General features: G+C 42.1%; 1 protein-coding gene across 1 annotated transcript in view; it reads right to left on the bottom strand.

Annotated features, from left to right (window-relative positions):
* Positions 1 to 1,620: 1,620 nt before the first annotated feature.
* Positions 1,621 to 14,603, bottom strand: part of LOC144783988 (vomeronasal type-2 receptor 26-like) — a 159,839-nt gene continuing 146,856 nt past the window's right edge. Inside the window, exons 4-5 of the mRNA XM_078662703.1 lie at positions 6,754 to 6,877; positions 1,621 to 2,516 (exon numbers count right to left, since the gene is read on the bottom strand). Coding sequence (XP_078518829.1) covers positions 1,621 to 2,516; positions 6,754 to 6,877 — 1,020 coding nt within the window. The remainder of the gene's footprint in view (positions 2,517 to 6,753; positions 6,878 to 14,603) is intronic.

Raw genomic sequence — 14,603 nt, 5'->3', positions numbered from 1 at the left:
GGAGAAGGGGGTCTCTTTATCTGTTACCTCAGGTCAAGTTGACCTAAACTATTGGAACCCATATGTTAACCAATAGAGGAAAGCAGGGAACATACATTTCAATAATGAACTTATATTTTATAAAATGGTTCTTCCACGTTGACTATACCTGGAAGCCTTTTATTCTATAAAAACGGCAAATTACACATAGATTCGGAGCATTATCCTGCACTTTAATAAAACACTGCCCAGAACTGGAGTGGGTGTAAAGCATTATTTAACTCATAAACAGACGACTGCATAATTTAGAAAGAGAGATACTGCCTAACCTCATGTTTTTTATCTTCCTAGAAGTATAATGGATTCATGTTTAGCACTATTGGGGTTTATGAATCATTGAAAAGTTATTGAGCTCCAGGTAAAAAATAAAAGTTTGAGTATGTTTAAAAAAGGACACCATCTTGGAATGCAATTCCCTTGTAGTGCAGTGTAAAAATCCTATTGTCACGTACAGTATTTTATTTAATAAATCATGGTGACATTCTCTCATTCCAATATTTCATTGGGTCAAATTCATTCTGAGGTGCAGTGAATACTATCCTTGGACTGGACCTCATACATGGCAGTACATTTTCTGTGGATACTGTGCACCTTTACTGATCTCTGTAAAAGGAAATACACTTCTCTCTGTTCCACCACCCTCCCACTCGTTCAGTTACTCTTCTCTTTCTCTATCCTCCCATCGGCCACATCAAGCAAACAAAGCAGGAAACTAATTTGCTTTTGTTCTGCCATTAAATGGATCCTGAGTAAGTCCACTCCTCAAACTGCAGCACCGAAACTGTGGAAGAGAGGGCGGCGACTGAAACACTGTTTATGGTCTCGTCTCAGGTGCGATTCTAAGGGTAATCCTGGGACAGGTCCCTGGTAGTGCTCTACCTAAGAGCTGCCCTGCTCGGTCTCTACGGGGGAGTCCTCAAGGTCGTCATCTAAACAAACTCAGCTCCTGCCTTTCACTCCTTCTCTCTCCAACTCCTAACTCCAGACTGACAAAGATTTCTCCCTTAGTTCTGCACAGCTCCACATTCCACAGGGCAGGAGGCTTCAGCTCTGCTGGCGGTGGAGCAGAACAGAAAACTCACCTACACATCATGCAGATAAAACAAGCACAGAAACTGGTGAAATGTGCTCACACTCAGAAAAAAAACAGACAAGCATCACTTTGAGCTCTGTTCAGGCTAACACACACTACCATCAGATCTGCTAAATGAGTCCAATGAAAGTGTGTTTATTATTAACTTCATGTAACCACTGCACCTTCCTGAAGCAAAGTGATTTGTCTCAGATCACGAAAGGTCAGTTAGGAAGAGGAAGATGAGGATCTCAGTGTGTGTATGTTTTTGGGTTTCATTGGAGTTTCAGTAATAAGAAGAGATGGCAAGGTCATTTGGGCACATGTACAATGAAGCCATCTTTAACGGACCGTTAGGAGTTCAGGTCAATTAATAGATACAGTTTTCATTTGTCAGAGTTAAGTTTATTTATCAGACTGTTCACAATTATATACCATGGAAGACAATGCTTATTGCCTTATATGTAAGAACCAATATTTTAGCTATATTTTATTGAGTGAAAAACTATTCACTTTTTACCAACAAGAAACTCTTTCTTGTTGAGATCCGATCGTAGTAAAATAATATAGCACTTGGGAATAAATATACACCCCAACAGCCCTGCGGTGGAGGTCAGGATGGCAAAGACCTCCACGGCCACCATGTATTTGCCCTTGGTGCTCAAGTAGGCTGGGATGAAGGCCACCCACACACTGCAGAAGACCATCATACTGAAGGTAATGAGCTGAGCCTCGTTAAAGGAGTCCGGCAACCTCCTGGCGAAGAACGCCAAAAGAAAACTTAAGAGAGCCAAAACTCCAATGTAGCCAATAACAAGGTATAGTGCAATAGCAGAGCCATCGTTGCATTGCAGGATCATCTTCCCCATTTGAGAGGTGTCCACATCTGGGAAAGGTGGGGCGAGGGTGATCCACGCGATACATATGATAACTTCTCCCAAAGATAAGACGATGACTAAAGAGCTTCCAAGTCTTGGTCCAACCCACTTCCTAAGCTGGCTGCCGGGCTTTGTGGCATTGAAGGCCATCACCACTGTGATGGTTTTTGCTAGAACCGAAGAAACGGCGACGGTAAAAACAATGGAAAAGCTTGTTTGTCGCAGTAGGCATGTTACTTTCACCGGTCGACCAATGAATAATAAACAACAGAGGAAAGAAAGTATTAGAGAAATAAGGAGGATGTAGCTCAGGTCTCGGTTGTTGGCTCTTACAAGAGCTGTGTGATGGTTTTTTATAAAGATCCATAGAACACCAGCTCCTACTACTGAAAGCAGGACCGAGGAACAGGCTAATGAGACGCCCAGTGGATCCTCATAGGATAAAAGCTCCACGGTCCTTGGAATACAGGTGTCCTTCCTCTCATTGGGCCACTGTTCTTTGGGGCACCTTATGCAGTTTTCCATGTCTAGGAGGAATAGAAAAAGAATGAAAGAGAGAATGTTATGCACAGTCCACAAAAAACAGAGAAAGCTGAAAAACACCTGGGGGCTTAAGATTGATATGGCTTTCTTCAAACCATATTTTCCAAAATCTTAAGTTTTATGCTGAAACAAAAAAGTATTGAAAAAAGAATCACGTTAGGTCTACAGTATTTGTTGGCTCCCTTCCCACTTTCTGCCCCTGGTCAAGCTCTAACTCACATGTCCACCCTGGATCTTATCCACCATGACTTTGGCTGTACCTCCCCTTCTCCATCACACAACTCCTTTAACGACACTCTTCAGTCAGCCTTTGACTCCCACTTTTTCCATTTGCTCTTTCACTCCTGCTGCACCACATACCCACAATTCAGTCCAAAAATACAATCAGAAAGTTATGTTTAATTTGGCGGTGCTCAAGAGATTCCAGAGATAAGCCTGAACAGGCGCCCCCACCCCGCGCCTAGGGGAGGGGCGCCCTTAGTAGCGCCACAGGCCTGAACCTCCTCCTGGGCCAAGAAGGGGGTGGAACTGAGGGGTCAGGTGACGTCATCGGGTGTGCAGTAGGAACCTGGTCGGACATTTAAGGCTGCGCCCAAGGGTTTCCAGCCGCTTTGTTCCCTTGGACCTCAGGCAAGCTGCAGGGGCGTGTCTTCGCCATTTTGAATATCTAAATGCACCATGCGTTACACAATTCATTCACAGGCATGGCTCACACACTGTGGAACTCTTTACAGGGTGATTAAGGATGTGGAAAAGAGTTGGACCCTTCTGAAAAAAATTTTAGAACATTTCTCTTTAAACAATATTTAAATGTGTAGCTCGATTACCTGACCAATATTGTGACCTTAACTTGATTCCTCCGTCCGCCCTGCTCTAATTTCCCTCCCTGTTCCGACACATTTACCAATTACTCTTGATTCTTTTTTTTTTTACTAGCTTTTTTAAATAGGGGATCATTTACCCCCACACCATCTTATCTTGCAGATATGCTCACCATCTTCGGAGCCGCAGCCAGGACTCCTTCAGACTGCAGAGTAAAAAGTGTAAAAAAAGAAAAAAAGCACAGTGCATGGTGTTTTTTATGCTCCCAGGATCTGAAAGAGCATCCCAATATCCATCAGGACTGGCGAATGAGGCTCCAAATTAGGAAAGATTTAAAGACTGACTCTTTAAAGAACATTACTTCACATTGCATTAATAGTGTGACCAACTGCCTCTCCGATCACTTATGGACTTTATACTTGTCCTTGACCCAATACAGCGCTCCTCGGCCTTTTGACTAGGTTTGAGCTATAGAAATACCATATACATACATACAAACTAATGTTTCGGAAAATATAATGCTCTTTATAGGAAAAATTACTTACCAAATGTGTTAAACTGAACACCTGTTAGCTCAATCAAAATTTCACCTACACTGTAAAGCGCTTTTGCACCCGATACGGGCAGCGCAGCACTATAGTAGAACCATAAATAAATACAAATAAAATGATTGGGGTAAAATCAAGTCAGTTGGGGAACACTAAACTAAGATGTCTAGTCAGTTTAAAGAGTATGCACCAATTCCTGAAATGGTAAATACCGCAGACACGCAGTCCTTTTTTGATGATGCATAGTGTCTTGGTCTGTACCCTATCTTTCACCAGGCATCCGTTTCTGGATTCCAAGGTTCGTGTGATGTGGTCTTTTTGTTGTAATCCTAGGATGGAATGGGCTGCGTTGTTCTTTGTTCCTTGCAATGTATGGACTCTTTGTACTCTCAGGGCCTGGCACCAGTCACACTGGTCAGCTCTGGGTGTGGTTATCCATTTGTATGCAGCTCCCTTCTACAGCTGGAGGAAGTGATTTTGCAGAAGTTGACTTTGCAAGTCTGAGTTCTTATAAATACTAGGATCATGTTCTTTTACACTATATGTTACTCTTCCTTTAGAGGGCAGCTGAAATGGGAGAAATGTGCAATATCTGGGAGCACATTCTACTGATTTTGGGTAATTTTATAACACTGCATAGGTAATGTTGCAATACCCTAAGGCAATTCAGGCATTATCTCTTCAATCCGAAAGATATAACAAAAACAAGTTAGCTTGAGTGAAAAAGATTCCTTTTATTGGTGGTTTTCCACTGAGTTTCCTCCATTTTCACTCATTTATCAGATATTTACTATAGAAGTTTTTAGAGGCAGAAAAACAGAACAGCCGACACGTGTTTCGCCCTGTGTGGCGAGTAGAGCCAGGGTTTTCTCAAGTGAAAATGGAGGAAACTCAGTGGAAAACCACCAATAAAAGGAATCTTGTTCACTCAAGCTAACTTCTTTTTGCTGTAACTTTTGGAATCAAATATAATTCACCCATTGATGGGAGCAAATTGAAACATTGGCAAAGGAGAAATACATGCTTGCAAACCTTTTTATCACTACTGTTCTCTAGAGGCTGGGGAGGTCCAAAGCCTAGAGGAAACTTTTCCTCCACGAAGTATTTGGGATATACGTCCAGTCCCAGGATTCCTGGATCTTACTCTCTTTTTTCGATAATTATCTCTTCAATGCACAGCCCAGACTTCCATCTGCCCAGTCTCACTCAGTCCACGTGTTTAGCCCTGTATACTGCCTCTCCACTAACATCACAAGACTAGGCCCAACTTGCTGTTTTCAGGGAGAGCCTCTTTCATCTTAATGTCACAGTCAGACTTTAATCTCGATCACTGTCCTCTCATTATCATTTATGCAGTCATGTCACATGTACACATATATTTAACTTCCTGTAACTGTTCAGTCACTACATATTGTCATTGTGTATGTTGTCTTTTGTCTCGCCCACCACCTCTAAATACCTTACGTTTTGAAATAGGCATCACCGCCTTGTTTTTTTGGGAGGCCTTAGACAAATGGCACCTAATGGAAGACCAACGTACCCCTTCAGCACTTGGGGCAGATCTACAAGAAAGTGCTGCAGCACCGCAAGCCCTTTGGCTGCGCCACGCTGCAGCACTTTCAGGGCACAGGAATGCGACATATCTACAATGATATGTCACATTCCTGTGCTCGCCCCTGCGCTGGCGCAGAAACAGCTGCCATGCGCCGGTGCAGGCACCCTTGCACCATGGCGCAAGGATGCCTGCTCCATGGGGAGATTGCTTTTGCGAAGGAAGGTGCCCCTTCCTGCACAAAAGCAATCACTGCAGGCATTTTCCTCTTTCAATGTATGCTGTAGAATGCAGCACGCATTGAAAGAGGAAATAACGAGGAGAAACGAAACTATTTCTCCTCGTTTCGCTTGGCTACGCCACCCCTATGGTGGCGCAGGAAACTGACGCATTTCCAGGTTTATGATTTTTCGTAAATCTGGAAATGCCTCAGTGGACATGGGTGTTGTGTGGGAACACCCACAGCAATGCCCATGTCCCTCCCCAACACGCAAAGTGTTTTGTGAACAGGGGCAATATTTGCAAGCACAGGTAAAGTCACGCAGGGTGACTTAACCTGTTCTTGTAAATATCCCTTAGCAGGCTGCGCCACCGGTGCGTCACGCAACGTGATGCACTGGCTGCGCATGGGGCTTGTAAATCTGCCCCTTGACTCTCAAGGTAGTGAGGGCACGGCAGTCCAAGGCTCCTTCAGGGAGATGATGTAGGTTGGAAACTCAGAACTCAGTAACACACTAAAAAACACTCAGGTAGATCAGGTGCAGTGAGTGTTATTACTGCTAAATCATTTTCTAAGTGTATAGATTGCTCTCTTAGGCCTAGATTTACTAAGGCTTAGCCTCGCTTGAACAACACAAAGGCTTGTTTGGAATTTACCAAGCCATGCATGGCCTGATTTATGTAGCCTTGTGTGGCTTTGTAAAGGAATGTAACACATTGCAGCCGTTTGCGCTGAGTTTTTTTTTTTTTATCTTTATTTTTCAGTTTTATACATACATGGCAGAAAGCTATGGTTTGCGCTGAGTTATGTTACATTTTCACTTTGTAGGCGTACCATGGGTGGAACGAGGACGTTCCCATGCATCTATCCATTGATTATTTATTGCACAGTCTCAGATTTACTAAAGCTGGTAAATCTAAAAATGCGTTGAAAAGCGGAAATGCTTCATATTTTTGTAAATATGGTGCATTTCTGCTCTCACCCTCTCATGCAAAGCAGTGTGGCAACTTTGCTTGCTGCCCTGGGTTGTGTGAAAGATTAGTAAATATGCCCCTCTGTTTGTGTGACTATTTGCATACCTGTTTGGTTTGAAATTTCCCCATCTGGACATGGGCTGCATGAGTAACAGCATACTTGTTTCTCTCTTTCAGGGACTTTTCTGTATCCGGGCAAACAGCTTGGATTGCAAACTGAGATAGGAGTCTGTAGAGTAAAGTGTGAAACATTTAAAGAAAAGTCAAAATTAAGGTGGTTTCATGACACGTCCTAGTGTCTCATATTTTCTCAGAGTAAAGAACAGTCTGATTTCTTTATTTATTTCCTTTATTGTCAAATTGCAAACAAACAACAAATAAAAGAGGTACACACCAAGTCAGGTAAAATACACTCATCATGAAAAACTAAAACTATATCAATGTCAAGCAAAGGAATAACGAAGCTCATTGATCTGTGACAGCCAATAAAATGGAATATAAAAACAAGAAAGAATGAGATGAAAAAAACGAGCCAAAAAGCATATTGTACTTAAAATGACAGTTTGTTTGGAGAACATAGTTCTGAAAAGTCCTCCCAAATATTGTCACACTATCTTTGGACTGGTGTAAAAAAGATTCCTCCAAAGACATAAGATGTCAATCTGCTGGGTTGAACAGAGGGTATTCAATTTAGTCTTTCTTTCCCAGCTTCACTACACTAATGCTCTCCCAAACTGTCAAAGCTTGCACAACTCAAAGCTTCTAATCTAGCAGTAGTTCCTTATCATGAGTGATATATTTAAAAACAATTGCTTTGTGAAAGAGTTAATGATGACTACAAAAAACAAGGATAATACTGACAAAAACTTCCTCCGTGAACAGTTTCAGGACTCCAAAAGAAGCTAATAAATGAAGAGGGGCTCTCTGGTCTTCTTCACACCTATGAATCCCTAAGCAGGAAATTCATTTTTAGCCAAGTTCTTCATATTTTCTGTTTTGTGGACTGTGTGTAAGTAGTATTTCAATCTCTGGTAAGTTGGGGCCTGCTCTAGCCAAGATCACATCCTACTTTCACAACATAACTAATGTCATCCATACCCCCCTTTCTCTTCCAAACCAAACTTCACAAAAACAGGGGTCCTTCAAGGTTCTATCATCTCACCAATGGTTTTTGAAATCTACATGAAGTTATTACAGGCACTGATCCATCAATTTCACTTCACATGCTATAAACTATGCATATGACACACTTATACTCCTTCAACTGGAACACCCCAAAGACATTGGAAACTCAGCAATTTTCAGTTGTCTCAGAGCCGTGGATCAATGGATGACATGGAGCCATCTCAAATTGAATGCTTCCAAAACAGAAATAATCATGTGCCTCTTTTGGAAAAAGTATGACCCACTCACCGACTAATGATCTGGGAACAACGTGTAAAGTATCAAAGAAAGTAAGAAACCTCTGAATTACCTTGGACTTCAAGCTATCAATGACTGCTCAAGTGGACAAACTAGCAAGATCAAGCTTTGTTACTATAAAAACTCTGCAACATAACTTCCTCCATCTGGGATTTCCACACAAGTTGCAGGCTACCACCATCTCTCTTGTTCTGTCCAAACTGAATTCCGCCAATAGCCTTTACCACTGATCACCTTTGAAAAAACCTTGAAAAAAATACAACGGATTCAGAACTCTGCTGCCAGACTACTCTAACATATAAAGCAACAAGCCCACATCTCCCCTGCCTTGAAAGACTTGCATTGGTTACCAGAAGATCCACAATCAAGCTGCTTTGTATCACACACAGACTGATATATGGAACAGGACCCCTCTTCATCAGGAATACAATCAAGAAATACATTCAGCTTCTCAGAAAAATTGGGCAACTTAGGCGGCACCAAGGGGTTCCGCAGCTGGGACCTAATAGGGATCTCATACATCAAGGATCTATGGGGTTCAGACGGGGTAGTGCCTTTTGCTTCGCTCCAACGTACATACGACCTGGCGAAGACGGAATACTTTCGCTACCTCCAGGTTAGGCGCTCTCTCCAGACTAGCATCCCCTCAGGAACTCAGCCCCCAGAATCCTCCTCCCTGGAGGATAGATTGCTAGATGGCCACCTCCCAGAGCGCTCATTTCCCTCACATATAAAATGCGTATCCATCGCTCCCTAGATCCATTGGCTCTCTCAAAGGGAAGTGGGAGGCAGATGGGCTCGAGATAGACGAGGAGGAGTGGAGGGAGGCGCTGGCATCCCCCAGAGAGGTAGCTATATTGGCCAGACTACGACTGATCCAAATGAAAATTCTTCACCGGGTTTATGTTTCTGGCACTAGATTGATGCGGATGGGCAGCAGTGTGGATGGTCTCTGTAAGAGGCGATGCGGGAACTTTTTTCCATATACAGTGGGAGTGCCCGGTACTTCAGCCCTATTGGAAACAAGTGCTTGATTGCATGCATGAGGTCTGGGGGTGGAGTTGCGGCAAGAGGCGAAGAGATGTATTTTAAATATCTGGGAGCCTACGGACCTGTCACCGAAGGGGAGGCTTTGGGTTACGTTGGGACTGACAATCGCAAAGAGAAATGTGGCAAGGCTGTGGGGGGCAGCAGCGCCTCTGACACTAAGCGCCTGGAAAAAAGACATGGACTGGTGCATGCTGGAAGAAAAGACAGTATATGTGGCAAGGGGCTGTCCAGTGTGGTCTAACTGGAATGACTATCGAGGATCCATATGTGAGCCCCCCCCGAATTATACCCATTGACAGTCTGGCTACACTGTGAATTTAACTTGTGATTGTTTTACTATGTAATACTTTGTATTGAAAAGGCAATGGGCAAACTGCATTCTTTATGGTACAGATGTGACTAATGTGTATCCTGATTGCGCTGACCTCCACTCTTCATTTGTTGTGAATAAAAAGAGTTTAAAAAAAAAAGAAATACATTCAACTAAGAAAACTCCGCTCTAGAGTGGAATCTTGCCTCAAAATCCCACTGTATAAGACAAAAAATATTGGTTACCATTTGCCAGAAGATCTACACTCAAGCTGCTTTGTATCACACACAAAGCGATACATGGAACAGGACCGCTCGTCATCAGGAACAAAATCACCAAAAACGACACTCTAGAGTGGCACCTCGCCTCAAAATCCCACCGTACAAGACAAAAACCATGGGTGGCACATCCTTCTCTTTTCACACAGGCAAACTATAGAACTCTTTACCCCCAAACATAAGATCCACACATAACCATCTTATCTTCAGAACACTGCTCAGGAATTGGCCCTTCCCTGCATAACCACCATAAGAAAACAAATATACAGCACATCCCTCTATATATAAGCATTTCTTTGAACTATAGAAATGTACTTGCATATGTATATTGCTTTGTATAAATGTGAATAATAGTTATGTTTTAAAAAATATAGATATTCATTAGTTATGCCTAAATAAATTTACATATTTCTTATAGTTACATTATTCTATGCTTTAAAATATATATAAGTGACTACATAAATAAGTAAATCTTTTATTATTACTATTTATCTACAATTGCTTCACTATTGAATTACAAAGCATAAAAAAAAAATTAAAAAATTTGAAGTAAAATAACACTTGAAAGCCGGGGTTTATTAACTTTGTTCTACATATATTGCCTTCCTTATGCATATATATATATATATTGGACGTCGGGGACCGGAGGTAACCCCAACACACAAGTAAGGACTGCACCTGCCACTACATGGCCCCCCCTCACAAGGCACCTCAAGCGCGCATTTGAAGCGCAAAAACTTACCCTGTTACGGTGTTCCATTCTGCTGCATTCTGGTAGCTGTGGTCCCACATTGAATCACAGCTGCTACAGGTTAACAGGGTCAGCTGTTCCGTTACTTATGGGAGGGCCAACTAACGTTTGAGGAGGGAGACGGCGCATTCTGGTGGTGTACAGCGTCTGAGGAAGGTTTTTAGAGCCGAAATGCATTACGCAGCGCCACAACGTGAATAAAATGTGTCTGATGGAATCCCCGCTGTGTCCTTGGTCTACTTCTAGTAAAGTGGTCCTCTTCTCCTTCATATTTACGTGCCTGCCAGGAGCACGCTTCAAGGACCCGTCCAGTGAAGAGTCCGGGATTTTAGCTGGCAACCAACTCTGTGTAATCAAGTTATTGATACTCCCGAGACCGCCACGAGAACAGGCCACGCAAGCGGCTGCTGCAAGGAGGCAGCCTGTGACTTCACGGGGGAGTGCTCACTGCAGTTGCTCTCCACGGCCCGGCCTGAACTGTAATTGTGGCTTGGACGTCGGGGACCGGAGGTAACCCCAACACACAAGTAAGGACTACACCTGCCACTACATGGCCCCCCCTCACAAGGCACCTCAAGCGCGCATTTGAAGCGCAAAAACGTACCCTGTTACGGTGTTCCATTCTGCTGAATTTTTGTAGCTGTGGTCCCACATTGAATCACAGCTGCTACAGGTTAACAGGGTCAGCTGTTCCGTTACTTATGGGAGGGCCAACTAACGTTTGAGGAGGGAGACGGCGCATTCTGGTGGTGTACAGCGTCTGAGGAAGGCTTTTAGAGCCGAAATGCATTACGCAGCGCCACAACGTGAATAAAAGGTGTCTGATGGAATCCCCGCTGTGTCCTTGGTCTACTTCTAGTAAAGTGGTCTTCTCCTTTATATATATATATATATATATATATATATATATATATATATATATATATTTATTCCTTGAATCCTCTCGCCTCTTTGTATCCTCTTGGCTGAAATCATGGCACAGCAAACAGGTAAGTTCTTTTTTCAAATTGTTTTATTTCAACACACCATGTGCAGAGTAAGTGCAAAAATCGGACGGCCTGCGCGTTTCGGCTACTCCTAGCCTTCCACTGGACCATAGAGTCCGTGTTGTCTAGACCATTTTTAAAGTGCATAGTGCAGATACCATTTTCTATTTCTACTACTCCTCTAGACTGTCAACCTTGTTTTCAGTTTATGGCCAAAAGAGGGTCGCCATTGTTTCAAAATAATTTGACTTGAATTAAATTAAACTTAATCTTAATTAAACATCACAGTAAAGTACAAGTGAATGTTAAATAATTCAGGTAGTTACAGTTCATTCCACGCAGCATAACATTATCTCTGTAAAGGTTTGTTCCAATCACAGTAAAGTACTAGCAATCAACAAAGTCGAAATTATCATATTTTATTTTTCCTCATATTTCTTTCAGAATGGATTGGTGTACTAGAGAGTCTCAATTTTTTACAACTATATACATTATATACAGTTTTATCTTGAAACAGAAGTCCATGTTTGACGCATTTGCTTTTTCATTATCACATTCTTTATGTATTGTGAAGTATTCTATTTCTATTTCAGGTTGACTGTTATGCGTCAATGCACGCCTATGTGAGATCAGTTCATTTTCATATCCAATTTATATAGCCTCACAATTGTTATTGCTCATATTTTCTTCGGAGAAATTATGCCGCTTGCCCATTTTCTCATTTCATTCAAGTCTAAAGGGCGGCCCTACCACTACTTATCATGATATTTACACCTATATACAAAAAAGCTAATCGAAAATGGAGTTCAGAATCTCGCCCGGATTTGTTCTTTTCATCGTCTATTTACAGATGTACAAATAGTTCAGCATCTTGATTATGTCCATACGAATACTCAGTCCCCATCCCCAAAATCATTCTAGACTCTAGTCTCCCTAATTGCATTGTGCGACCCCCCCCTCCTCTCTTTGAGGGTTTGCTGATCTTAATCCCTGAGTATTTCAGTTGGGGTTACTGTGATGAAATTCCTCAGTGTTTCGCCATGGGGTTATTGGGATCCTTGTTCTTGATCGCACGTAGATGTTGGAGTATCCTCAATTTTAGTTTGTTTATGGTGCTCCCTATGTAGGATTTCCCACACGGGCACAAAAGTCTATAGACCACATATTTTGATCCGCATGTTATGTGGTCCCTGATTTTTTCAGATCGCCCATTCAGCAACTTGTATTCTGTGATATTTACACCATGTTCACAGGCCTTACACTTGGAACACTTCCAAAAGCCAGGTGTGGTTAACCATGAGATCTAAATCAGTTGCCTGATTTGCAGATGACTCTGAGTGAGGATGTCCCGTAAGGAAGATGTCTTTCAATAGGTGACACTTGGAGATGGTGTTAGATTTTCCTTCAGGGTTTCATCTAACAGTAGGATGTTCCAATTTCTCTTTAGCACCCCTTTGAGATCATCACTCTGATTGTTAAAATCCATGATTAAGCGAGTTACGCTATTTGTTTTTCCTGGTACAACTTTCATCTCATTTGTTTTACCAGTTACTGGTACTAGGAGGTCCGTTCTCTTTTTCACATTCATTCTGGATATTGCTGTTTCGATCACTTCTATCGGGTAGCCCCTTTCCCGGAATCGATCGATCATTCTTTCAACTTCCTGTTCTAGGTCCTCTGGTTCAGAGCAGTTTCTTTTCGCTCTTAACATCTGACCATAAGGTGTACTCCACTTTAACTTCGCTTGGTGCCCGCTGTTCGCATGAAGTATGCTGTTACACGAGGTAGGTTTTCTATGTATCTTGGTACATAGGCGGCTGTTCTTCACAAAAACTTCTACGTCCAGGAAGACGAGGCTGGTTTCACTTATAGCTGATGTAAAGTGGAAATTGTAGTTGTTGTCTTCCGGTGAATCAATAAAAATTTGGAGTTCTCTTTTACTCCTGTCCCATATGACAAACAAGTCATCTATGAAACGACACCAGGTTACAATTTTTGAGTGTTTTTTCTTCTCTTGTTCAGCGACCCCATTCTCCCAGATATATATATAGATAATATTAATAATATATATTCCTTCCATGTACTTATGTATCAATGTATTTATTACTTTGCTTTTAATTCAGCATATCTAATGCACTACCCTATTTCTCACCATATATCGCTCTCAATATATCCTCCACCTCAACTCTCTGACTCAAGTCAAACTTCATTCTAGTACTCTTTCTAATGCACTAACCTATTTCTCACGCTATACAGCTACCAATAGATCATCTACTTCCACTACCTCATTCATCCCAAACCCCATACCACTTCTATGATCCCCAAAATAACCCTTTCCAGACTCTTTCCTCCTCTACCCCTTCTTGCATCATCTCATACCTCTTTTACTAATCATATCGCCCACACCAGCCTTTCTAAACCCTTCCTTCTGACTCCTCCACCTCCCCTTTATTCATCCCAAACCCCCTCCTACTGCTATGAACTCCCAATTTATAAACAAAAAATTTCAAGACCCTTCATTCTTCTAACCCTCCACTCTGTTTGGGTTCCAGAGTAGGGTGCTACTCAACAAAAAGCACTTCAACACCTCATCAGGGGTAGCAAGCGCTATATGCAAGCGTTTTCCCTCTTCTATCCCTCCACTATCCTTCTCAATCCAAACAACAGACTAACATATCCACCGCTCAAATGACTTTCATATTTCACTATACTAATTCAGCACTAATCCTTTATGGGTTCCAGAGTAGAGTGGTACTCGCCAAAAAAGCACTTCAACGCCTCCTGAGTGGTAGCAAGCGCTATATAAATGCAAACTTTCTCCCTCCTCTAGACCTCCACTATCCTTCTCAATCCAAATAACAGACTAATATTCCCCCACTCAAATCACTTTCATATTTCACTATACTAATTCACCACTAATCCTTCGGATCCTTCCGGAGTAGCGTGCTAGTGAGTAGTGGTAGTAAGCGCTATATAAATGCAATTGCTGTACAATACAATAAACAACTTACGACTGCATGAGCACTTCTACAAAAAATACAAAATTGCCATATTTGACCCTTTAGTTAGTAAATCGTAAATTGTGCACAACACAAAAGTCACATTCAGTAACAAAGACTGCAGGAAACGTTTCCTTAACTTACACTTGAACCAGAACT

This window comes from Lissotriton helveticus, chromosome 10, assembly GCF_964261635.1.
Source record: "Lissotriton helveticus chromosome 10, aLisHel1.1, whole genome shotgun sequence".
NCBI classification, from domain to species: Eukaryota; Metazoa; Chordata; class Amphibia; order Caudata; family Salamandridae; genus Lissotriton; species Lissotriton helveticus.
This window is presented reverse-complemented; position numbering and strand designations above follow the sequence as displayed.